This window comes from Euphorbia lathyris, chromosome 2 (assembly GCF_963576675.1).
Source record: "Euphorbia lathyris chromosome 2, ddEupLath1.1, whole genome shotgun sequence".
Lineage (NCBI taxonomy): Eukaryota > Viridiplantae > Streptophyta > Magnoliopsida > Malpighiales > Euphorbiaceae > Euphorbia > Euphorbia lathyris.
Genome location: NC_088911.1, coordinates 44,104,756 through 44,128,796, shown reverse-complemented (window position 1 = coordinate 44,128,796; position 24,041 = coordinate 44,104,756). Strand labels below are relative to the sequence as shown.

At 35.3% G+C, this 24,041-nt stretch overlaps 1 protein-coding gene and 2 long non-coding RNA genes across 10 annotated transcripts; all 3 read left to right on the top strand.

Moving 5' to 3' along the window:
* Positions 1-8,738: 8,738 nt before the first annotated feature.
* Positions 8,739-11,404, top strand: LOC136220363 (uncharacterized). Its single transcript, XR_010684502.1, has 3 exons — positions 8,739-9,198; positions 9,415-9,580; positions 10,603-11,404. It is a non-coding gene; the product is annotated as an uncharacterized lncRNA (long non-coding RNA).
* Positions 11,405-12,047: 643 nt separating this feature from the next.
* LOC136217974 (inositol hexakisphosphate and diphosphoinositol-pentakisphosphate kinase VIP2-like) lies at positions 12,048-16,864 on the top strand. 8 transcript variants are annotated; one of them, XM_066004699.1, is made up of 9 exons: positions 12,048-12,320; positions 12,556-12,630; positions 13,249-13,311; positions 13,386-13,460; positions 13,580-13,632; positions 13,739-13,932; positions 14,157-14,226; positions 14,442-15,806; positions 16,184-16,864. In XM_066004699.1, the coding sequence occupies exons 2-5, from the start codon at positions 12,565-12,567 to the stop codon at positions 13,601-13,603; spliced, it is 228 nt and encodes a 75-aa protein (XP_065860771.1). In that variant the 5' UTR covers positions 12,048-12,320; positions 12,556-12,564; the 3' UTR covers positions 13,604-13,632; positions 13,739-13,932; positions 14,157-14,226; positions 14,442-15,806; positions 16,184-16,864. The 8 variants fall into 8 exon arrangements, 5 of the variants coding, with proteins under 5 accessions (XP_065860771.1, XP_065860769.1, XP_065860767.1 ...); XM_066004697.1 differs by lacking the exon at positions 13,580-13,632 and having other exon boundaries at positions 12,048-12,263; positions 13,739-13,914; XM_066004695.1 differs by lacking the exon at positions 13,580-13,632 and having other exon boundaries at positions 13,739-13,914.
* A 2,694-nt stretch (positions 16,865-19,558) lies between these two features.
* LOC136217140 (uncharacterized) lies at positions 19,559-20,186 on the top strand. Its single transcript, XR_010683445.1, has 3 exons — positions 19,559-19,642; positions 19,726-19,858; positions 19,946-20,186. It is a non-coding gene; the product is annotated as an uncharacterized lncRNA (long non-coding RNA).
* Positions 20,187-24,041: the final 3,855 nt, after the last annotated feature.

Below are 24,041 nucleotides of genomic sequence, written 5' to 3'. Positions count from 1 at the left end.
GAAAGGGGGAATCAGTAATCTTCTTCTCGGAAGAAAAATTCTTATTGTAGATGATAACAGTGTGAAACTTAAAGTAGCTGCTGGTGCTTTGAAGAAATATGGAGCTGAGGTTGTCTGCGCAGGGAGTGGGGAAAAGGCTATTGATTTTCTGACCCCTCCCCACCAATTTGATGTCTGCTTCATGGACATTCAGATGCCGGAAATGGATGGGTATGTTACACAGTTTCCCCTTTAAAGATTTTTCTTGTCACTTATCTGTTGGTTTTAATTTTTGAAAACCATAGAAAATCGAATTAACTTAGGATTTGGTTGAAGTAGTAGAATTATATATATACTTACATGCACACAATGGTAACACGCAAAATTTTGCCTCTTAAATTTACAGATTGAGACATGTAGAAAGGTGGAGAATGCCCAAACTTTTTGCACTTGAAACATTGAGGCTTCCCCTTGTACCAGCAGTCCTTCTCATCATGACCATGCTTTTTGCAATGACCACATTGAGGAATTTCCCTTTTTCCTTTTGAATCTTGGGTGAGGAAAACTCCCTCAACTGCTTCCTCATTTTTTCCATTTCTCATTGCTCTTCTTTGTTCTTGAGCTTGCAAAGAATTAATTAATTCGGATAAGGATAATTGACTTATATCTCTTGAATCTTCAAGAGATGAAAGTTTTGCCTCAAACCTTTCAGGCAAGCTCACGAACAATTTTTCAACAACTCTGCTATCAGGCAGATCTTCTCCCATTAGCCGGATTTTGTTCACAACCGCCATCAACCGGTCATAATACTCATGTACCGACTCATTTTCTTTCATTCTCAAAGTCTCAAAATCTCTTTTGAAATTCAAGACTTGCATCCTCTTTGTTCGTTCATTGCCTTCATAAAGTTCTTTCAACTTTTCCCAAGCTTCATTTCCTGTTTCACAAGTCATAATTCTCGTGAAAATTGACTCTGAGACAGCACCATGAATGATAGACAAAGCTCTTGGAGCTTTCGATGATTCCTCTTCATGAGCCCTTATTTGATTTAAAGTTGGATTGTCTCCAAGAGGTGTTACCTCCTTCTTAGATTCAACCCACTGCCATAAACTCAACCCTTTTAAATGAGTTTTCATTTTGATAGCCCAAATTTGATAATTTTCGCCATTGAAACTTGGAGGAGGAAAAACCGAGGATGATTGGTGGGCTGCCATTCTCCAAAACTCACTGATCCCTTAAGATCGTTGAAGCTCTGATACCAGTTGTTGGGAATTTTTCAGGATTGCGACAATTTAGCGGAAACGATAAAATAATTTTATTGAATTGTGAGGTTTACAAGAGGGTGTTACAATGAGATAAAAACAAAAATAGTACACTCAAGTGTTTCCCAAAATACCCGAATTAATTATCTTTACTATTTTGTCTTTCCCCAAAATAATTGAACTACCCTCTCTTAACAAATACACAATACTGCATATATAAATTACTCTCTTTCAATACTCACAATTCTCTCCTTACCACCTAAATTTCTAATCCCTCAAAGTCCAAAAATTAAGGAAGCATCTCCTTGGCTTTATAAGCCAAGGAGGGGATAAGGCCAGCAATAATTGCTGGCCTACCCAATTAATTAGGCAGCAGCAAATTGCTGCTGCCCATTATTTTGACTTGGACCACCAATTTCGGTGGTCCAACTTTCACATTTTTTTTTTTTTTATAATTTACAAATTACATGAAAAGCTCTCTAATTAATACAAATTACATAAATGATCCCTGAGACTTCAAACTAACAATTCCTTAATTGTTTTAAATTAATAGTTAATTTTTTTCAACAGAGGGTGCTCTTCATTTTTGGTTTGCACTGATAGGTATTATGATCCTTGTACATTTATTTTCCTTATCCTGATTTTGCGGATTGCTGACTGTCAAATAGAGCCCCCATCCATATAGCAAAAGCTTAACATAAAATAGTAATGTATGTTTCATACTTTATGGCAGAGCATCACGCGGCATCGATTTTAGTGGTGTGAATCATGTCGTACTCTTCGACTTTCCACGTGATCCAAGTGAATATGTGCATTGTGTTGGAAGAACAGCTAGAGGTGCTCTGGGAAAGGGTAAGGCATTTATCCTTGTGGTTGGAAAGCAAGTATCCCTTGCACAAAAGATTGTAGATAGGAACCAGAAAGGTCACCCGTTGCATGATGTCCCATCTGCTTGTGAGTTTATGAGTTAAAATTTTGCTTATTTTAGTGATTAATATTCAATGCATAATGCAAGCAGGGCTGCTTTGATAATGATGATTATTGTTACTACATATCATCTACCTTTTTATGCATTCATAACAATCATTTCCTAGATAATCAAAGTTATTGAATTAGAATTAGGTCTTTCATGGGGAAGATGATTATTACATAAGATAGAAGACATTATGAGTATAATCTCCATTGACAATGACAGGTATGTCTTTCAATTGATTATTGAAAACACATAAGATGATTCCTTTCTTATTGAGAAAACAAATAGGATGTAAGTAGAGTGAAAGCAAGCAAGAAACTATTCAACTCCATGCATCTTCCTCATCATAACAGGAGAGCTTTACACTTGTTTATTGAATCGCACTCCGTCTAGCGATTTCACTTTCGCTTTCCCTTTCTTCTTCTGAACTTGTGATCTGATCTTTGTTCTTATTTTGATCTTGTGATCATTTATGTCCTATATTGCTGCCCTCTTAAGCAATACTAATGGTTTAAGTCAGTTTCTTAGATCGGACAATACTATGAATCTTGCTACCAATCTGAATGCGAATGTTACTCTAGAGAATCACCGTACGGCTTAGAATCCTTCGAGTCCTTTTTATGTTTGTTTTAGTGACACAACCATTGAATAGTAAGAATTAATTTCTTAGAGTTGATATGTCAAAGGTTTTTTAATTGCGAAAAATAAGATCACTTTATTGATGGATCTATCTTTTCCTTTGTTTTCTATTCCTGTTATGAATCAGCCGTCTTGTCGTAGGTGTAATAAGTTAGTACTCTCATTAAACATTTTTTATCTCCTTTGATTGCATAATCTATCATTTGGTTTGACACTGCTGCACAAGTTTGAAATTTTTGGGAGATGCTTTGCATATTGTTGAACTTCAGGATGAAATTTTAGCCACAATGTAGGGCGATATGTGCAATGCAACATATTATTTTATAAAATTGCAAATAGTCTAGGAAGAACTAGTTAATTTTCTTAGGATTGCTCCTTATGTATGTACTGATGGTAGTAGTGAAACTTGTGCTGCTATTAAGAAGGTTAGAGCTTATCAGGAACATGATTTTGTTATCAAGTTTTTTAAAGGTTTTAATGCGAATTTTTCTATGGGAAAATCTCAAATCTTGATGTTAAATCCTCTGCTTGAAGTTGAACGTGTTCTTAATCTTGCATTACAACATGAAAGGCAATTAGATATTTATGATGTGCTCACTGATAAGATAATCATATGTCAATTACACAAGGGCTTTATGGTGATAGCATTCCTACTTTGATGAAAATTGTCTGAGATTCGGTGATAGCATTCTCACTCCAACTCTTTATCTGCATATTCATAGAGCATGGTTTCCTATATTCGATTGTGCTTAAATATCAAAATTCATTAGAAACATTTTTGAACTTTATTCACATGCTCATTCTGTCTATTTCCTAAAAAAAATGGATGATGTAATTAAGCTTTCATTTTTCCTTGTTCTAAGCTATGCTCTTGACACTGTCAAGTTCGAAGAGTTCAATATTTGCATAGAATATATTGATCTATTTTCCTTAATTGGAAGTTTAGGATTCATTTAATAAGTATCTATTATCCTTAATTTTGGTGGATTTCTTCATTTTTTGTGAGGTGGGGGGACTTTGTTGAAGTTGATTGTTTTGTAGTTTGCGATTTGAGACTATGGTTTGATGTCCCTTTTTACAGCAATATGAATACAAGGATCAATTATTCCACACACTTTTGGTATAAATATATCGAACTGAGGTTGCGACCTCACCTCAATCAAGTCCAAATGGTAATCGTCCCTTATTCCTATGTTATGATAGCATTTTGTGTTCACATTTTGCTTTGTTTATTTTATTTGGTTGCTGGGGAATTTTAGGAATAGAAAGTGGAAAATCAACATTTTGTTTCATGAGTATAGTTCAGCATAAGCATGGACATTATAGTTAAGGACATAGTAATCTATATTTTCTCCATTACACCTACCATGTGGCCTTTTACTTTGTGTTCTCCATTATAGTGAAGGACATATGTATATGAAAATTCTCCATTTAATATATATGAATCAAAGCTATTTGCTATATTATAGAGCTCCATTCAATCCAAATTATTTTTTTAAATGACATTTGCATCGGCCGTTTAAAAAGGCCGATGCAAATGAGACTGCATTTGCATCGGCCCTTTAAAAAATGTGATGCAAATGCTACATCATTTACATCGGCCCTTTTAAAAATGTGATGCAAATGCTACATCATTTGCATCGGCCCTTTTAAAGGGCCGACGCAAATGCTACAACCATTTGCATCGGCCAACGGCCGATGCAAATGTGATGCAAACACATTTGCATCGAGGGCTTTTGCATCGGCCAATGGCCGATGCAAATGGCCCTAAACGGCCGATGCAAATGGCCATTTTTCTACTAGTGCATCTTCAGCATACTCGCGTGCAAGTTTTCTCATTTCAAATCGATTTAGTCTGATCTTAATACGGTTATTTTCTTCCCGTATTCTATGAAGAGCTAAGTGGAGTTCATTACTGGTCGTGCGAGGTATGTTAATGGACTTAAAACAAGGTTTGCGAACCCCCCAAGTTGTTGCATCTCCACGTAAAACATCTGCCTCATTGACTCGATATTCTCATTCTTCTTGCATTATACGCATGACATTTTCCGCGTTATGTTGTCTCGGATCTAGAGGATACATAAAATCATCATCAAGTGCCCACTTTCGTCCCATCCAACGATATATATCACCAGGAGTATATGTTATCGGCATATTCAACAAACCTACATAAAGAGATTACTTTCTAATTTAAATAAGAACAATTACAATATATTATCTTTCATTATTCATAAAATATAAGTCTTTCAATTATAAAATATCACAGAAGCAAATAAGATATGACATAAACATGTTCACCATATCCTAAAGACGAAACGTGTGGTAACAACAACGAGGCAAACAAGATGGTAAGTAGCCTCGAAAGTCTTCATCGCTGTCAGAATATAAATCTGATGTTATAATTGACGGTTCAAGAGTTGTGACTTCTTCACCATGTAATTTATCTAGGCGAATCTCCATAATATCAATTTCACATTGCAATTGTTCTTTCACAATTTCAATGTCTTGAACTGTTCGCCTCGGCAATGTTGATGATATGACTTTAGGTCTAGGTAAACTGTGACATATACAATATGCTTCAAGCTCACATCTAACTTCCCATAATCTCATCCACCCAGGTGGTGTATACTCATCAACAATGCAATTTGCAGGAACATCTGTACTGTGATATCCTTCAAAAATATGTCCCGCATTGGTGGGCCCCATCCAATATGAACTTCGGACCGTAGAAAATAGTCTTTTTCGACCGTACCATGTTTCACATGTGGGATCAACGTACTTATCGATTATTTCTCCGTTATTGAAATGATTGTATTGCCTATTTGCCATTACCTATTCCATAAAAATACAAAATGATGAATATACCAAAAAAGAATGCTTAATTAGGAGTTAATACACATACATTAAAAGTGCAGTAATACACAAAATATTGTTAGGTGAACAACTAATTATGCAATTACAACTTTGACTATCAATTAGGCAAAGTAGAAGTGCTAGCCCTTGCAACACATGTCTTTCTGTTGTGTCCGTCTTTTCCACATATACTACATGAATACGAAGTTGTTCCTTTCTCCCTCACATCCATTTCATTTCTTATTCTGCTTGACTTTGGCCTTCCTTTCTGTCGTTTAGTATTTGGATTCACAATAAGCTTTGGAGATGGAAACTCTGGCCAATAATCTTTGTGTGCCATAGGTTGAAATGAATGGTGGTACACTTTTAAATTCTCCTCTAATAAGTACGCTTTATCAACGTACTTCCACCAATCAATATGGAGATTCAAGAAACATGCAATGGCATGAGAACATGGGTACCGGAATATCTGGAATTTCATGCATGTACACTCCTTCTTGTGCAAGTTAACATTTTGTGTGTTGTTCCCCTTTTTTGTTAATGGATCATACCCTGTTTGGACATGGCAAACCCCAGTGCGGCTGTCATAGTTGGTCACTTTATGCCCACTTGCCTTTTTCACATTGCTAACCAAGAACTTCTTGCACTTAGGTCCCACCTGCTCTCATTGACCAAGTAACTTATGAAACATTTTGCGTTGCAGGTCAAAGTAATACACCATCTTCATAAATGTGTGCTCCACGATGCTTTTAACGGGCATTTGACGCACCCCTTTCAAAACACCATTAACACATTCTGCTATATTGGTGGCGTGTTCTCCATATCTTGCACTGTTATCATATGCTATAGTCCATCGATCAAGCGGTTTGTCCATGATCCACTTATATGACTCCTTGTCCATTACCTTAATACGATCCATTATCTTCGTGAATTTCCGCGGTTGTGGTTCAGACCCTATGTGAAAAATGGCTTAAGTTAACTAGTGAAATAAATGGCTTCTAAATATCAACATATTAATGGAAAGACAACGTACCAGTGGTCCATATCAGATTTTTAATTGTCACATTGTGAAATTTTGAGTCGTAATTGCTCATGAAGTGACGAAGGCAATATCGATGGTATGCCAATGGTTCTCTCCAACCATGGTTTTCACTATTCATTGCATACAAAATTCCAGCATGTCGATCTGAAACAACACATAGACCTTCTCGTTGCGTGATATGTTCACGTATGCATTGCATGAACCATCCCCAACTATCTTGATTCTCACTCTCAACTAGTGCAAAAGCAATTGGGAGAATATGTCGATTCCCATCGAATGCGGTTGCGATCAATAATGTGTGTCGATACTTTCCATACAAAAAAGTACCATCAACCATTATAACTGGACGACAATGCCTAAACCCCTCAATACATGGCCTGAAACTCCAAACAAATCTTTTGAACACGCGAACATGATAATCCGACACTTCATTCACGATCAACACGCTGACACTACCAGGATTGTAATGACTCAATGCGTTCATGTAGCGAGGCAATTTATTGTATGATTCCTCCCAATTTCCATAAATCGCCAATAATGCCTTGCTCTTGGCAAACCAAGCTTTCTTATAAGAAATCGTGTATTGATATTGAGTTCTTATATTCCCAATTATAGCACTCACTCGCAATGATGGTGACTCACGAAGCATCTCTAATATACAACCCATTATTATGCTAGAATCGAGCTTATTATGATCCTGTGTGAGAAGAGATGCGATACAAGTATGCGGATCCCCATACTTAGTGATACGCCAATATCCTAGTTTTTCTTTTAGAATCGCCCTCATCCTCCAACGACAGGTTCCATTGATACATTTCACAGCATACTTCTGGGGTTTTGATCCTAATGTAGCAAAAGTGACATTCCTTTTAATGGAATATCTCTTAACTGCCGCTTGGACATCTTGTTTCCCAATAAATACCATGCCTACCTTCAGCTCGGATACTCCATCCCATATGGTCATACCATCAATTTGGTTGGGTTCTCCCAACCCAATGTCTGAATCTGCAAGATTCATATAATGAGAAGCTGGAAACAAAAATTCTGATAATGGGGGTATTGTTGGTGCGCCATGAAAATAGGGCACCTCAGGGACTCCTACATTCAAATCAAGCATTCCCATTGTCACATTAACTTCCCCAGTTTGGATGCTTCTACCATCCCCATCATGTGCATCATTGACCTCATCATCATTAACCTCATCATCATTGTATTCAGCATGATCAAAATCATCATCTTCAGGTCCAATTTTGTCGGGTGATATACAACCCAAATCAACATCTTCTTCCGAATCGACTTCTTCAATCATCGCCATTTGTCCGCTACTACTTCCACCATATGTCTGATGTCCACTACTGCTTGCGCCATATGTCTGAACATTGTTTAACCTACTTTGTCCGACTCCACTTGGAACACTCGGACCAACCTCAAATGGACTACTCATTGCATAATGGAGGAAATCATTTGACATATCATATCTACAAGAAAAACAAGTAGTAATGAGAATAAAATAATGATACAATGGATATTCTCATTGAAAGATAAATATAATGAAAGGAAATGATATCATTAAATATTAATAACCAAACATTTTAGTTTTTAGATTTTTTTTTAGAAATATTCTCATTAAATGAGAAAAAGTTTAATGAGAAGGAAATATTCTGGTTAAAAAGTATATCACTAATTACAATGAGAATTTTGTTAAGGGTTAATATACATATTTGCCCTTGTATTTGTTCGTTTAAACAGATTTGCCCCTATATCAAATAAATACACAAATATACCCTTAATTTTTTCAAATTCCAGCAAAAATGCCCTAATCTAAACAGTTTGCTTATTTGGCATAACACCGTTAATCTAGTCAGCACATCTATTAATACACTACCAATTAATAAATTACACATCATTAAAATAAATTTATACCCTAATAAAAATTATAAAACATGGCATACCTATTTCAAAAAAAAAAAAAACACATGGCATACCCAAACCCTAATTTAGCCGCTGAATATGTTGGAAGCCAAAATGACCTTTCACTTTCATCTTCATCTCTAGGAAGAAGAACTAGGCGGCTGGAAAATGGAGGATAACAACGACGCTTTCGACCATGAACGATGATGGTTTCTTCTCTGGAAAACGAGGAAGCAAAGGAAAATAAACTTGAAGTTTTCTCCGGTCATGTCTTTTTAAATTAGCCAGACCATTGGATCCAGAGCATCAGCGATTTACTCGAGGTCCCGCTTGGATTCTCCAGACCCATCCGTCATGGACCCAACAATCCCTCAAGGTCCCGACGACGATGTGCCTCCTCCTGGTTAGCGATTCGCTCAATTTGGTGTCGGATGCTTCTGGGGTGTCGAATTGGTATTCCAGAGAGTTCCTGGTGTAACCAAGACTGAAGTGGGTTATAGTGAGGGCTTAGACATACCCCTACCACTTTAAATCGTCAGGTTAGTTTCTTTTGAAATGGTTTAATCTTTCTTCCTATTATTAAATCTCTATAATTTTTCTTGTTTAATTGATTGAGGGTTTTGGTTTTTAATGGATTCTTTTCTACTGGGTGCGGCTCATTTATTATAGATTTTGATAAAAATTCGAGGCATTCTTATGCTTGTTTAATTTTTTATGTGTTGAGTTCTATTGGAATTTGGTGTGTTACTGTACAGGCCAGCGTGCACTTGTTCGTGACAATTGGGAGCCAGGTGTGGTGGCGAAGGCCCAACACTAGATTTCAAACTTGAAAAGTGGGTTCTCTGAGACCGCTGCAAAAGGAGGAGTAAGTCTTGAAGAAATTGGTTATGTTACCAGATGAAACGGCACTCTTTTGGCCAGGTAAATTAAGGGAGTATGGTTCCGCGAGTCTAAATCCCTTATATCTGAGAATGGTTTCTCCTTTTTCTATATATGACAACACATATTTATGACCTGCTCTCTAATGCTTAATATGTAATTCTAATAATGCATCAATCAAAATTGAAAGTTTCTTGTTTTCGTGGTTTTCTTTGAATTCGGTTGGCATGTTGAATTGAAGTATTTGTAGAATTTTTCAATCTTCTATAAGTGAGTTATTTGATCTATATGTCATGTAAATGCTGTGTTGGATTCTAAAGATTAGCTGGTGACTTGATAAATGCATAGATTTCAAGGATACAGGTGTTAGAGATGGCTTGGTTTTGTGCAACAAGTGATAAGTATATTTTGCAGTTATGCTCTCTTATGGCTGATTAGTGTATGTTTGAAAATGATTTTAGGTCTGGTAAATGGTGTAATCGATGAAGAAATCCTTGTATGATTTTTTGGTTATTAGATGAGTGATCATGGCATTGGCATTGAATTTGGCTACTAAAATTGCAACACACCTGAAATGGCTTTAAAATATGGATTCTGGTACATGATAGTATATTGCCTTTCGTTTTATAGCAGGAATATGAAGGTGTGGGTGTGTACAGTAGAAAATGAAAGTTAAGCCTAGTTATTTGTTTTTAGATTTATACTTGGCTCTTATGGTCAATTTACTCAAAATGCATTTTGTGTGAAAATCAATTTAGTCTACAACTTAGTCAAATTAATCCATTCGCTAATTTCTGATGTTTTGATGCTTGAGATATGTTACTTTGAACTGATTTGTTCAAGTTGAATGCTCAATTGATAGTTAGTTCACTGTCATGCAAATGAACTCTTGAAGAATGCTCCTTTTGGTTTTGGTTTTTTCACTCCAAGAGTGTTGGTTAGAGTTGAATTGTTTTAATTGTAGGATTTATCCTCTATAGACAAATGCTATTTTAATTGTCCTTTTCTCCAGTAAAAGGATCATCCAAAATTTAAGAGAAAGGGGGATTACCTTGTTGTGACAGGTATGGATAGTCGGGATATCTAAATAACAAGCGATTCCCATATTATGGACTCGGAAAGCCCACTCCATTCATCTGTAACTAGACTAGAACATCCTCACTTCCAGATCCGAAGGTGGGTGCTAATAGAATTGATTGACGAAGAAAAACGACGCTATCTGTGATTACTCTTTGCCCCCCAAGAAGACTCGAGACAAACTTCCCCATTTTCTTTTGTTGGTTTTGTTATCCAACTCTCTTTTATCCCCAGAAAGAAATGAAGTATGAATCCCTTTATCACTTAGGCCTGCCTTATGCCAAAGAGGATAGGAATCTTATGCCAAAGAGGATAGGAATCGGGGCTAGAAGACTGTGATAGAAAAGCACTCAGCGAGGCAGAATCTGCAAACGGTCACATTCTTTTTCTCTTTCTATAGTAAATTAGGCCTTCGGACGGAATTCCGCCTGCTTTCGAATGGGTGAGCAAAAGAAAAGAGGCGAATCTCAATGACCAGACGAATCCGCAGCAAGGGCATCTGCCAATTATCTTACGCCAGTGATTGTAGAAAAAGAGTGAAAGGGGCTTAGAGGCTGCTAGAAAGCTTTTTTCCTCTATTTTAACAAGACTATCAAAAAAGAGGCAATACGGCGAAAGCTGCCTAACTTCTGTGACGAGTATGAGGAAACTGATGTTAATATGGAGGAAGAGATGAGAAGGAAGCAGCAAGATCAGCAGGAAGCATAAGATGTATACTTGTTGGCTGTCAAAATTGGAAATAATATTTATAATATCATTTTTGTCAAATTTAGAAATAACATTTGTAATATGTCCATTTGGATCCATTTATAAAATTTATTCAATTTAGACATTTATCAAAATTTACAAATTTTTATATTATATGCTATTTTTCAAATGATCTGAAAGTTTTGTTGATTGAAATTTAAGCATTGGTCAATTATTATTAGGTATAAAATTTATCTATAAAATATAATATAAAAATAAATAAATTGTTAATAGGGCACTTAAAATCGTTCTACAGTTATATCGGCAAATTTAGAATTACTATAGAGGACGAATTTCGTCGCTAATTTGTAGATATGGTTTCATTTGGCGGCAGATTTAGAACAATTGTTGTGTAAAATTTCGTCACGTAAAATTTTATCGTGAAAACTTTTGCCGCGTAAAATTTTGTCGTTAAAAATTTAATGTGTCCTTTTTTAGTTGACGTGGCAGGTGATGTGGAGGGTGACATGTTGAACCGTTAGTGCCAGATCACTATTCTATTAGATTAAGGCATTTTTGCTGCTTTTTAAAAAATATAAGGATATATTTATGTGTTTATTTGATATAGGGGCAAATCTGTTTAAACAGATAAATACAGAGGCAAATATGTGTATTAACCCTTTTGTTAATATCACTAATAAATATAATTAGAAAAAGGAAAATTAAAGCGGGAAGATTTTTTCATTCTCCCCCCTTTTTCATTCTGCTCTTTCTAATCACCCGCCTCTTTGGTAACAGAGATATCTTTCTCCTCTTTCTCTTTCAATCCGTGTCCTAAACTCTCACTCACCCATCTCTCTCTCTCTCTCTCTCGATTTTAACCAGCATCTCACCCTCTCTCTCCACTTCCAGCATTTTTAATTTCTCTCAGTCATTAGACGTACGGATTGTATTTTGGAAGGTAACTGCTGCGTTCTGACCTCTCACAACCATAAAACGCCAGATTTTGCTTCAATAGGTGGGCTAACTTGTTAATTTTGAATGAGTTTTCTTTGGGTTTGCTTTAATTTTGAATGAATCTGGTGATTTTTCCTGCCAATTTGGGATTTAGGGTTTAAAGTAGGAAAGGAGATCGAAGATGCATTCTAGATTCTACTTTTTTTTTTAAATCTAATTGACTCTGATTATTGTTATGATTCAATAGTGGGGAACATCTAATTATTATAATTTATTGTTTATTTCTTAATGGGCAGGGTGGTGGAATGCTGTTGTTGGTCATATTGAACCATTTGTGGGAATTAGCATCACTGGATGTTGTCATTATAGTGGTGAGTAAATTTTCTTTTCCTCCATTTAATCTGAGAAGCTTATATTTGGCTTTCATTTCATTAATTGGTCAATTTCAAAATTAGTGAAGTGATTTTATCAATTTGGAGATAGTTGTGTATGTTTAGGATCAAATCGGTTCATAATTGTCTAGGGAAGTAAGTGTTGAAGATAAATGTAAAATATTATCTCACTTGTACAACTTAAAAACAACTAATTCATTAATTCTAGTAGATTCCTAGATTTTAGTAAGATATGTAAAACAGAACATGTACATAATGAACCAAGGATATATTGCAAAATGATTTTGCTTATTTATGTTAGTGAAGCTAAAGCTTGTTAATTAATATGCAAGTCTGACCTCTTATGTTACCCTTAATAACATTGTTTGACATTGCATATGATGGTACTAGCCTGCTGCGTCTTCATGGTACTTACCGTCATGATCTTAAAATTTACACCTATGAGAGTCGAGTGCAGGTATAACTTGATGGTTCACAGAGAAATACCATTTGATCTTCGGTTGTTTTTCTGTCATTGCATTGGGGTTTTTTCTGATCTAAATTTATATGAATTGATTTTCCATTCCATACATCATTTTACAAGATATGAATTTGTAGATCTCTGCAGCTGCATTTGCTAAAGGCCTATTTGATCTAGAAGGAAAACTAACACCAATCATGGTATTTATGTCATATTTCAAGAGTTTTTATGGTTCCTATATTTCAATACGACTGAATCAATATGTTGTCTCTAGGTTTCTCTTGTTAGCAAGGATTCCTCCATGTTGGATGGGCTTGACAATGCAAGCGCTGATATAAAAGTAGCCAAGGTTTGTCTTGCTTCGTGTGGGAGATTAATATAAAATCTACTATATGACACTTAAGTTTTTTCTTCAAATGGTTCCTTAAAATAGTATGAGAGCCTAAGTGGTTATTGTACATTGTAAAGCTGGTATGGGTAGGACAAGCGTAATGATATGTAGCCTTCTTATTTTCCTCAAGGTTAGACTTCAATTTCACCATGTTAAGGGTATAGTAGTTTCTTTCTGTTCTTTATCTCTTCCTCCTGTTCTTATAACTATTTTCTTTGCCTTCTGTATGTATGTAGTTCTTCCCAACTGCTGGAGAGGCTATTGATTCCTTCAACCAGAAAAGATGCGTGGATGGGAAGGCTCTAGTTCTCCCAAGTCAGATTGTTAGTTAATCTTATTTATGGATTGCTCTACCAGGGGAGCCAGGCCTGACAGGGTTGGCGGGGGACTTCAAAATTCATTTTCATGAACAGTAAGGAGATTTTTACTGGTTTGTGAGCTCCCTATTCGAAAGATATTTCATGAAAAAGTTAATTTCCAGAATTTAATATTATGCTAACTTAAGAGATTGCCATTTTGCCAATTTGCTGTGCTGATCAATGAACAAAAGTAGAAGGAAAATCTTGTTACTACTATCTGTGGAAGCACTATTTGATTTTGGCTGTCTACTCTAGTTCTTGATGTGTTTCTATTTTTGTTTTGTTGGGTCTTCAGTTGGTTAAATACAACATTGACAGAGAACAGAAAAACACTGGATGCATCTGATCTTGATGGTTTTGACAAGGTAAATAATGTTATCCATCTATGTTACACGGAAACTCCTATTCAATAGTGTTTCCATTTCCATTTCCTGGCTATATTTTGAAGACTATGTCTTACAAATAACGTTCCCATTTCAGTTTTTGTGCAACATAGCTATCCATTTATCTCTCATATTCACAAGATATTTAAGACAACTCATTTTTCTTCTTCTTTTTTATGTCCTCGGCTCTGTTGCAGAGGAAACTGCCTTCACTAGGCTTCCAGGTAGAAGTTGTGATGATAGACTACGATGGCACTTCATCGACAAATTCTATGGGAAATTCTTCAAGGAAGGAGTCCGGTGATACACCGAAAGGCTGAGATTATGCTTCCAAGTCGAGTAGTGGAGTTACGGGCAATTCCAATCCAAAGAGAGCCTCCGAGAATGAAGATGATGTGTTCTCAGACAGTGACAGTGAAGAAACTGATGCTTCAAAGAGCAGCAGGCAAACTACTACTCCTTCAGGGGATTCATCCAACATCACAGCAGGCCAATTAACACATGGAACAGAACAAATGTCCCTTAATAATCGACAACCTTCGAAAGAACAAACTACATAGAAACCTAACTCAGGCCTTGAGATGCCTAACATGGACTCTGTAGGAGCAAGCAATATTAAAGCAATTGCTGCCGATGCTTCAGTTTTTAGTTTCGGAGATGAAGAAGAAGAAGATTATGAAAGTGACTGATGAGCTCTTTAAACGAGTAAATGTCTACATCTTTGGGGGTTTAGGAAACTAATTCTTGGATTCATTCATTCATTTTATTTGTTGTTCAACACATCGAACGGAAAAAAAAATCGTTCTTCCATCCGTATTGTTGTGCCTATTAATGGTTGAATATATGCACGTTTAGATAGTATCATGGAAGAGTGTGACCTTGTGGTGCTTTTTGTGCATTATGACCCCTAGGCTCTAGATATTGGTTTGTTAGTATGAAACCTCTTTAGTGAATAGCTTATTTGTTGTAGAATCGTATAATATTTCTCTGTAATTTAAGGTTTTATAGCTCATCTGGATATAAAGATGAACTTGTCTGGGGAGGAACTTGGCTTTACTTTGCTACTGGTAATCATAGGGATAATTACAAAACTGGTCCTATTTTATAACCCATTTACGTTTTTAGCCTAGTTATCCAACATTTTACAAATATAGGCAATTTTATAGAATTGGGACAAAAATACCTTTACCTTCCCCTTCCCTGTTCGTTCGCCCTAATCTATCAATTTCTTTTCTCAACTGCGATACTCGATAAGGGAAGGAAGGAGAGGAAGACTGCGATAAACAGCACGACGTAGGCAACCGGCGAACGGCCAACAGCGAACATCGACGGCGTTACTTTCCCCTTCCCTGTTCGTTCGCCCTATCTATCAATTTCTTTTCTGAACTGCGATACTCGATAGGGAAGGAAGGAAAGGAAGACTGCGATAGGCGAACAGCACGGCCAACGACCAACGACGAACAATGACGGTGTTAGGCGACCGGCGACTGGAGACGGAGACCGGTGAATGGCGAACAGAGAACAGCGAACAACGAACGACGAATCTCGGAGCAAACAGAAAGGTATATTAGCTATTTCCCTAAATCAAATACCAAATCTTTTAACTTCTCCATGGTTATTGAGCAGTAGTGGTGATATTTGTTTTGGGTTAAAGAATATTTTGGGGTTTTATTATGTTAATGCTGTGAATTTTTGCTGTTAAAGAATAATTTATATGAAAGAGCATCAAATTTATGTTGATTACAAACATTTGATTGATGGATGAGGATAGAAATTGTTTGTTGTTCACATGCTTGTGCTTAGATGATTTACAGATGAGGATAGAAATTGTTTGTTGTTCACATGCTTTGTGTCACTCAGGTTATTGTGAAGTTTGTTAAATTGATGGTCAAAACATCGATTTCTTTCCTTGTGTGACTCTTGATTTTCTGTAAGCTAGCTGCCTAGGAAGAGAAGGAAGAGAAGGAAGAAGTCGAACGGTGAGAGGAAGAGGCAGAAGAAGGCAAACGGTGAGAGGAGGAGGAAGAAGGCAAACCTCTTTCCGACAATCTCGTTCTACCATGGATAAGGGTAAAAAGGAATCCCGGAGCAAACGAAAGGTAAACAATCTTAAATTTTTCAACTGCTTTGATTGATTCGATACATGATATGCATTTATACATATATGACAGCCTGGTGTCAAATTGCAGTGAGGAATCACTAGAAATGTTTTTAAGTTTACGTCTGGATATCATTAGAAGAGTCATGGTTAAGAATGGTCATTAGTCGGAGGCACAAGGGAAACGAGACATAACCTGGAGCAGAGTTCCTGGAACTAAGTGGGTCAAATGACTGTGGCATATTCACTTGTGCTTTTGTCCAAGTTATAACTGAAAGGTGTGAAACCCGACATGATCAGTTTGTGTGCAACTTTGACGGATCGTATGGCGTCCATTTTAGATTGCGTTTTGCAGCCGAGTTGTATCATCAGAAGTTATTAGTAGATAATCTAGAAACAAGTTTGCTTTTGTCTGATAGTTAGGCATTGTAATTTAGTACATTTGTTGTACAGATATGTAATATGTTATTTTGGTACATTCGTGTTAAAAGTAGTATGTAGTTTAGTACATTGATGTTTATTGACAGGTGCGACATTGATGTAATATATTATTTTGGTACATTCGTGTTAAATGGACGACACAATTAGTATGTGTTGATTGACAGGTGCGACATTGAGTATGTGTTTTTTAAAAACACGACAGGTACGACAGGCTATATATTCTGCCTGTCGTATTTTTTAAAAATACGGCAGGTACGACAGGCTATATATTCTGCCTATCGTATTTTTTAAAAATACGACAGGTACGACAGGCTATATATTCTGTCGCCTGTCGTATTTTGAAAAATACGACAAGTACGACAGGCTATATGCTCTGTCGCCTGTCGTATTTTCTCTAGCTGTTGCGTAGACTTAATTAAGCTAGTGCTTTTGTTGTTTTAAACTTACACCTAATTGCCATATTCTGCATCATACTTGTGTTTGTGTTCATTGTGTGAGAGGCATATAAAAATTATAGATAATATATTTCTGATAAAATCATGATTGTTGTTACTATGCCGTTAATCTGTTTGTTAATAGTAGCATATCTAGTTGGATGCATTGACTGCTTCACAATAGTCCATACTGTAATATTTTTTTGCTAGGGAACTTGCATGAGGTGCTGGTGGAATTGGAAGGGATGGGTGGTGGTGGGAAGGTTCAATTAGAGGTGAGTTTGTAGTGGAAGAATGTTCATGTGTTAAATCTAGTGAACTGACTTCTTAATCACCTTTGTGGGAAATTTTGTTTGCTTTGAAGGAATAGGATACTCTGGTTATTAGCTTTGTTAGAAGTTTTCATTGTTCGAATGGATGGCATTTCCGAAAACATAGGTTCTACTTAAAGTCGAATTCATGAAATATTGATAGGATTGATTTTTCCAGTAAAAGCAGGATCTGGAAAGTATATGCTTCTCATATCCCAAAAGTTAACCGCTGCTAACATTTTCCTGTAATAAATTAATATAGTAAGCTTTATAAAAATATCTTCAGAACATTTCTCCTTGAATCATTCTTTTACGTAAAGGGCAACTATAATGGAATTTGCTTTTTTCCTTTTGTTGTTTTATATCTTCTTCAAGCACCATCTACTGCATGTATTTGGACTAGCATGAGAAGAATTTCTTTTGGAGTCTGGATGTCCCATTTAACTGGAGCTTTCCTGAAAAAAACCTATTGTACACTTTATCAAAGGTGCTTTTCAAAATTTCTCCTGCACGTACATGTTTTTGAATTCAAATCCACAATCCCACCCTTTAGTCGATCGCCGACGTCAAACATGTGTTGATTGATAGGATGACAAGAACATTTTACAGATTTCGAGACATGTCAAAGTCGGAAGTTCGATATGCTTTTGCAGTCTTCCAAAACACAGCATCTATATTCTTAACGGCCCTGAATCTGGCCTTCACATTTTGTTTCAAATGAAAGCCACAAGCTCCATGTATGGCATTTGGAAAAACCAAGTTGGATGCATGTTCAATGCTCTTGTGTCTGGCTGATATTATGGCTAGATTTTCGATATCGCCTATACATTCCTTTACATTGGTCAAAAACCACGTCCATGATTCGTTACTTTCCCTATGTCCAATGGAAAATGCAAGTGGAAAAATCATGTTGTTACCATCTTTACCAACAACAACAAATAATGTTCCGGGATATGTAGATCAAAATCGGTTGCATCAATACTTACTGAAGTGTACACTTTCGCTTTTAACATTTGCAAATCGATGTTAGTTGCAAAACGGAACAACTTCGATTGACCGCCCACGTATGTCATATCTTCTCGAACGATTTTCCAATGGCCGTGCCACAATAACATACATGGAACTGTTCCAAACGACATACTTCTACATTTGAGAAAAAAACACATATTAACAAAAACTTATACTCAGATAGTCTTTCGCACCTTTAAAAAATGTGACAAAATCGACAAGCTTATACTAAGAGAGTCTGTCGCACCCTGAAAAAATACGACAAAGGCGACAAGCTTATACTAAGAGAGTCTGTCGCACCCTGAAAAAATACGACAGGTACGACAAGTTCATATTTCTGGAGTCTGTCGCACCTTAAAAAAATACGACAGGTACGACAGGTTCATATTTCTGGAGTCTGTCGCACCTTAAAAAAATACGACAGGTACGACAGGTTCATATTTCTGGAGTCTGTCGCACCGTGAAAAAATATGACAAGTGCGACAACATTAAACTACCAGGCCATTGTCGCACTTTTTCTTGGTGCGACAGGTACGACAAAGTCGGGGGAAATCCCAGAAAAACGATTCATGAAAAATATGAAAAAATACATAGTTTCAATTGGTTGAATGGGTCCGAAATGCACAACCCTAGACTATTTTCGTTTGAATTTGACATATACATCTTATATACATCGTATTAAACACATATGATATTGTATTGAGATTAAAATTGAAATCTAGGTTAAACCCGACACCATACTTACATGAATAAACTAAGCTTTAACTCTTGGATTGTTCACTTGATTGTTGTATGAAGTGTTGTAAAAAATGGAAAGAAAAAACGAAGAGAAGGAAAGTGTGGAGCAAGTGTGATGAATGAGTAATGGTGATTGTGTTTGATGAGGAAGAAAGGGGGAATAAGGAAGACAAGGGTATTTTTGTCCAAATTCTCTAAAATTGCCTAGATTTGTAAAAAGTTGGAGCACTAGACTAAAAACGTAAATGGGTTATAAAATAGGGCCAATTTTGTAATTAACCCGGTAATCATATATGCTACTGATCATTTTAGTGAAGCGGTGGTAGAGGAGCCAATATTATTGGAACAACAAGCTTACTGCTAACGCGGTAAAGTTGTTGGAAGTTTATTGGTTCAGCAAAGGTATTCATAACATTGGAATTTGATTGTTTGGATACTTACTGTGTTGCAGGTTTTGCTAACTAGGCTTCTCTATTTCCGGGATGTTGGCTTTCCATTCGAGGATGCTTTACATCTTTCTTCAAATGCTACAAGGTTACTTATCTCTTCTTATCTCTCTCAAGAAACCTTCAAGAAAACACCAGGTTCATTAATTATTTCCATCATCAAACACTCTGCTGGTGCTAGTGCAATGTGTGTAAATTCCACATGACATGCATTTATCTGTACAGGTGGATTGATCCTCTTAAATCCTGATGGTGATTCTGGACCATTACTGTTTGCTGCAACAGCATCTTTTCTGACTAAATTATACAGTGACTACAACAAACTTGTACCTACTTCAGGTTTAAGTTGCAGTGCTGGTGATTTGTCTCCGCAGCAGTGGATGAAACAGAGGTTGAAGAAAGCAGAGGATCATTTATAACTCTAGTAAAACATAGGATCCATACTACCATTCATGTAGGATCCAAGTTGTGGTCCTTTCTTAATGAATTAAAATGAAACTTTGTTTTATAATTTATTATTGAATTGTATTCTTATAATTAATAAGTAGAATATTATTATATAATGTAAATATTTTTTTTATCATGATGAAATCTTTAATGAGGGGTTTTTGAATCATTATAAAAGATTTAATGAGAAGCTTTTTAATTATTATATAAAAAATTAATGAGAATATTTCTAATTATTATAAACAATTTAACGAGAAGAGTTTTTATTATTATAAAAAATTCTGATGAGGACAATTAATCTCATTATATATGGTGATAATGAGAAGGTATTTTATTCTCATAATTACTTTTAGTAAGAGACCCCTGTAATGAAGGGAGCCATTAGAGTAATAATTCTCATTAAAAACTCTTTTATGAGAATATTTGGACTTTTGATGATAATTTTTCTTCTCATTAAAAGCCTCTTTTTTTGTAGTAATGGATTATCATATATGCCACCAACATTTGATGGACCCTGACCATCCCAATTAGAAGTCATCTGAAGATGATTCTCATCAGCAATTGTGTTTGTCATGGTGACCCCTAATCTGTCATTATTCCCAACTGCGAACCGCTCAAACTCAACATACAGCTCGACATTGTGATAACCTTGAATATAACTCAAAGTTATCGTAAATTACTTCAATATCATCGTCAGCACATATGATAAAATATGAAAAGGTCATTAATGATCCTCCACACCCAGGTGACTTATATACAATGAGGGTCAACTTTTCATCTTCGTCCAATCCTATTGCTCTTGATATTCTGGACACCAGTGCATCATATGTCGGCCTATTATGAAATTTCAAACGTTTGTTCCTTGCCGTACTATATGAAGCATCGTATTGCAAACTAGGGGTAGAAAGATCTAACTTTCCACCCCAATGAATTATGTAGGAGATATAATCAGACATTATCTTGTACCTATATATATTTATCAATAATATATAATTACACAGTTCAAATATAAACTTCATATCAATAATAAATTGGAAAACCTTTCAAACTATAATATATACATCAATTTCATTTCCACAGTTCAAATATCACACTTCATATCAATAATACAACTTCGATATATATATATAGCTTAAAATATCATTAATTTTACCTATACTAATTTGAAACATTTTTAAACCATTTTAAAATATTAGTTACTATAAATTTTTTTACCTAACATTTGTATTATACCTCCCAAATTAATAATAAATCTAATAACCTTACATATACTCATTTCTAACGTTTTTATACCATTTTAAATATTAGTTACTATAATTTTGTTTAACTAACATTTGTATATCATTATTAGAGTTTATAGACAAAATTTAACAATAATATTAACAATAAATATAATATTAATAATAAAATAAACAATATTAAAATTATAATATCTACTTCATAGAATTAACTAACCTCAACTGGCGCTGGAATTTATAATATGAAATGTTAGTAACTGCACAAAATCACAACACGCATCATTTTATAAATTATAATATGACAATTCTATAATATAAAGCATAAAATATCAATAACTTTACATCTACCATTTTCTAACATTATTATACCATTTTAAGATATTGGTTACTATAATTTTGTTTAACTAATATTTGTATACCATTATTAGAGTTCATAGGTACATTTAAAAGTAATATTGACAATAAATCACAATCCACATTACTTTTATAAATTATACCATCAAAATCTCATTACCATTTTTAATACATACAATTTATAAATATTTTTACAGTTTGTAAAAATAATTCTAAATATTATATAAATTTATAACATTTCTATTTTTTTATGAAAGTATTTTTATAACATTTTTAGAGTTTATAACAATGCTTGTAAGAAATATAAGCGATTTCCTAACAAGTTAAGTTTATATTAATGAACAACATTACATTTAACAATATTGTTTAAATTAACTACTAAATTCTTAACAAAGCTATATACATTTATAAAATTATTAGAGTTTATAAGCATAATTCTAAGAATATTAAGAGATTTTCTTTAACAATTTAGAGTTTATATTAATAAATACACTACATTTAACAATATCATATAAATTAATTACTAAACTCTTAACAAAGCTATATACATTTTCATAAAATTAATAGAGTTTATAAGTATAATTATTGTTAATATTATTAGATTTTCTTAAACAATTTAAAGTTTATATTAATAACTACATTACATTTAACAATTTTGTTAAATTTAATTACTAAATTCTTAACAAAACTATATATATTTTTTGAGTTTATAAACATAATACTAAAAAATATTAAAAAATTTCCTTAAACAATTTATAATTTATATAAATATGTACATTATATTTAACATTTTTTAGGCAATATTGATTAAAATGGTTTACTAAATTTTAATTTACTTACACTCAAATCAACTATAAAATTTTAATAACAAAAAAATAAAAAAACTACTAACCTTTCTCTTTTCTTTTTGCAATCTGCTTCAACCTTCTCCCTTCTCTTAAAGAGAAGGGAGAAGAAGGAATAATAAGTCTCTTCACGGGTTCACGGGTCTGACCCGTGAAGAGACTAGTCGACTAAAATGTCTTGTACCCAATCCGGCATCTGGTACGCCGGAATGGGTACAAGCCTGCGCAAAGCCTGATTTTAGGCTTTGCGCTGTAGGTATGGTCAGGAATATTGTACCATTCCGGCGCGTGTGGCGCCGGAATGGTAACTGTTCCAAATAGTATCCGCTGCGCAAGTTTGACTTGCGCAGTGGATACCCAATCCGGCGCCTAGTGCGCCGGAATGGTTACACATCCTTAACCACGGTTCAAAAGCAGCCCCTCCATTGTAAATAATTTTTAACTACTCCCACCCCCTATTTATCTCCCAAAATGGCACCAAGAGGTTTAATCCGACGTCGAACATGATTGTCATCTATTCATCGGTTGCAGTTATGCCAAAGAATGCTAGAATTTTACCGACATTGACACGACAGTTTTTGGATCGGAGTACTTGCACGAGAGCCTATTACAGATCTTCACGAAACAGACTGCAGAATTTTCAACCAGAGTAGCATTAACACTGCGGACAATCTGGACTCAACGCCACTCACTCGTATGGGAGACAAAGATTCTGCCATCGACGCAGGCGATGCAGCTGTCCGAACGTTTCTTAGAAAATTGGCAGCAAAGCTGTGGAAGATCTGATATGAATCACGCACGACAATATGAGGTTGCAGTAAAATGGTCTCGTCCGGACCAATGATGGGTAAAATGCAATGTGGATGGGGCTTTATTTCAGCAGAATGATAAAAGTGGAACATGCTATTCTTAGGAGTTCTGATGGCTCATTCATGGACTGTCATAGCCGGTTACTATCGTTCTGTCCTACTGCCAGAATTGTCGAAGCATTGGCGCTAAGATCGGCACTGGAGTGGGTCATCGAGCTACACTGCACCAATGTCATATTAGAATGTGATGCCAAAGAAGTGGTGAATATCATCAATTCACCGGAGGAGGACTGGTCAGAATTTGAAGTCGTTATTTAAGACTGCAAGGTTCTTTTAAATATCAAACCCGAGTATAGGGTAACCTTTTCACCTCGTTTAGCGAATAGGGATGCCAATACTATGGCATGACAAGCTCTATCACAGGCTAGCGTTTTTTTTTTTTTTTTCCGATCCTTAGTTGGTTGGAGGATCTGATTTGTAATGATTTGATTGATTCAATTAAATCGAAATAATTCTTCTAAAAAAATGGTTTTGCATTATCCCTGTTAACCCATGAACGGATCTAGAGGGGGCTTAAGTACCTAGTGGTCACTAGAAAACGTTAAAAATTCTATGGAAATTATATATT

What these genes read in the sequence shown, in the direction of transcription:
- LOC136217974 (XM_066004697.1), top strand. Translation starts at nt 12,565, where the DNA reads ATGCTGTTGTTGGTCATATTGAACCATTTGTGGGAATTAGCATCACTG. An exon ending in GAAAACTAACACCAATCATG is followed by an intron (nt 13,312 to 13,385) that starts GTATTTATGTCA and finishes TGTTGTCTCTAG; the next exon opens with GTTTCTCTTGTTAGCAAGGA. An exon ending in CTGATATAAAAGTAGCCAAG is followed by an intron (nt 13,461 to 13,738) that starts GTTTGTCTTGCT and finishes GTATGTATGTAG; the next exon opens with TTCTTCCCAACTGCTGGAGA.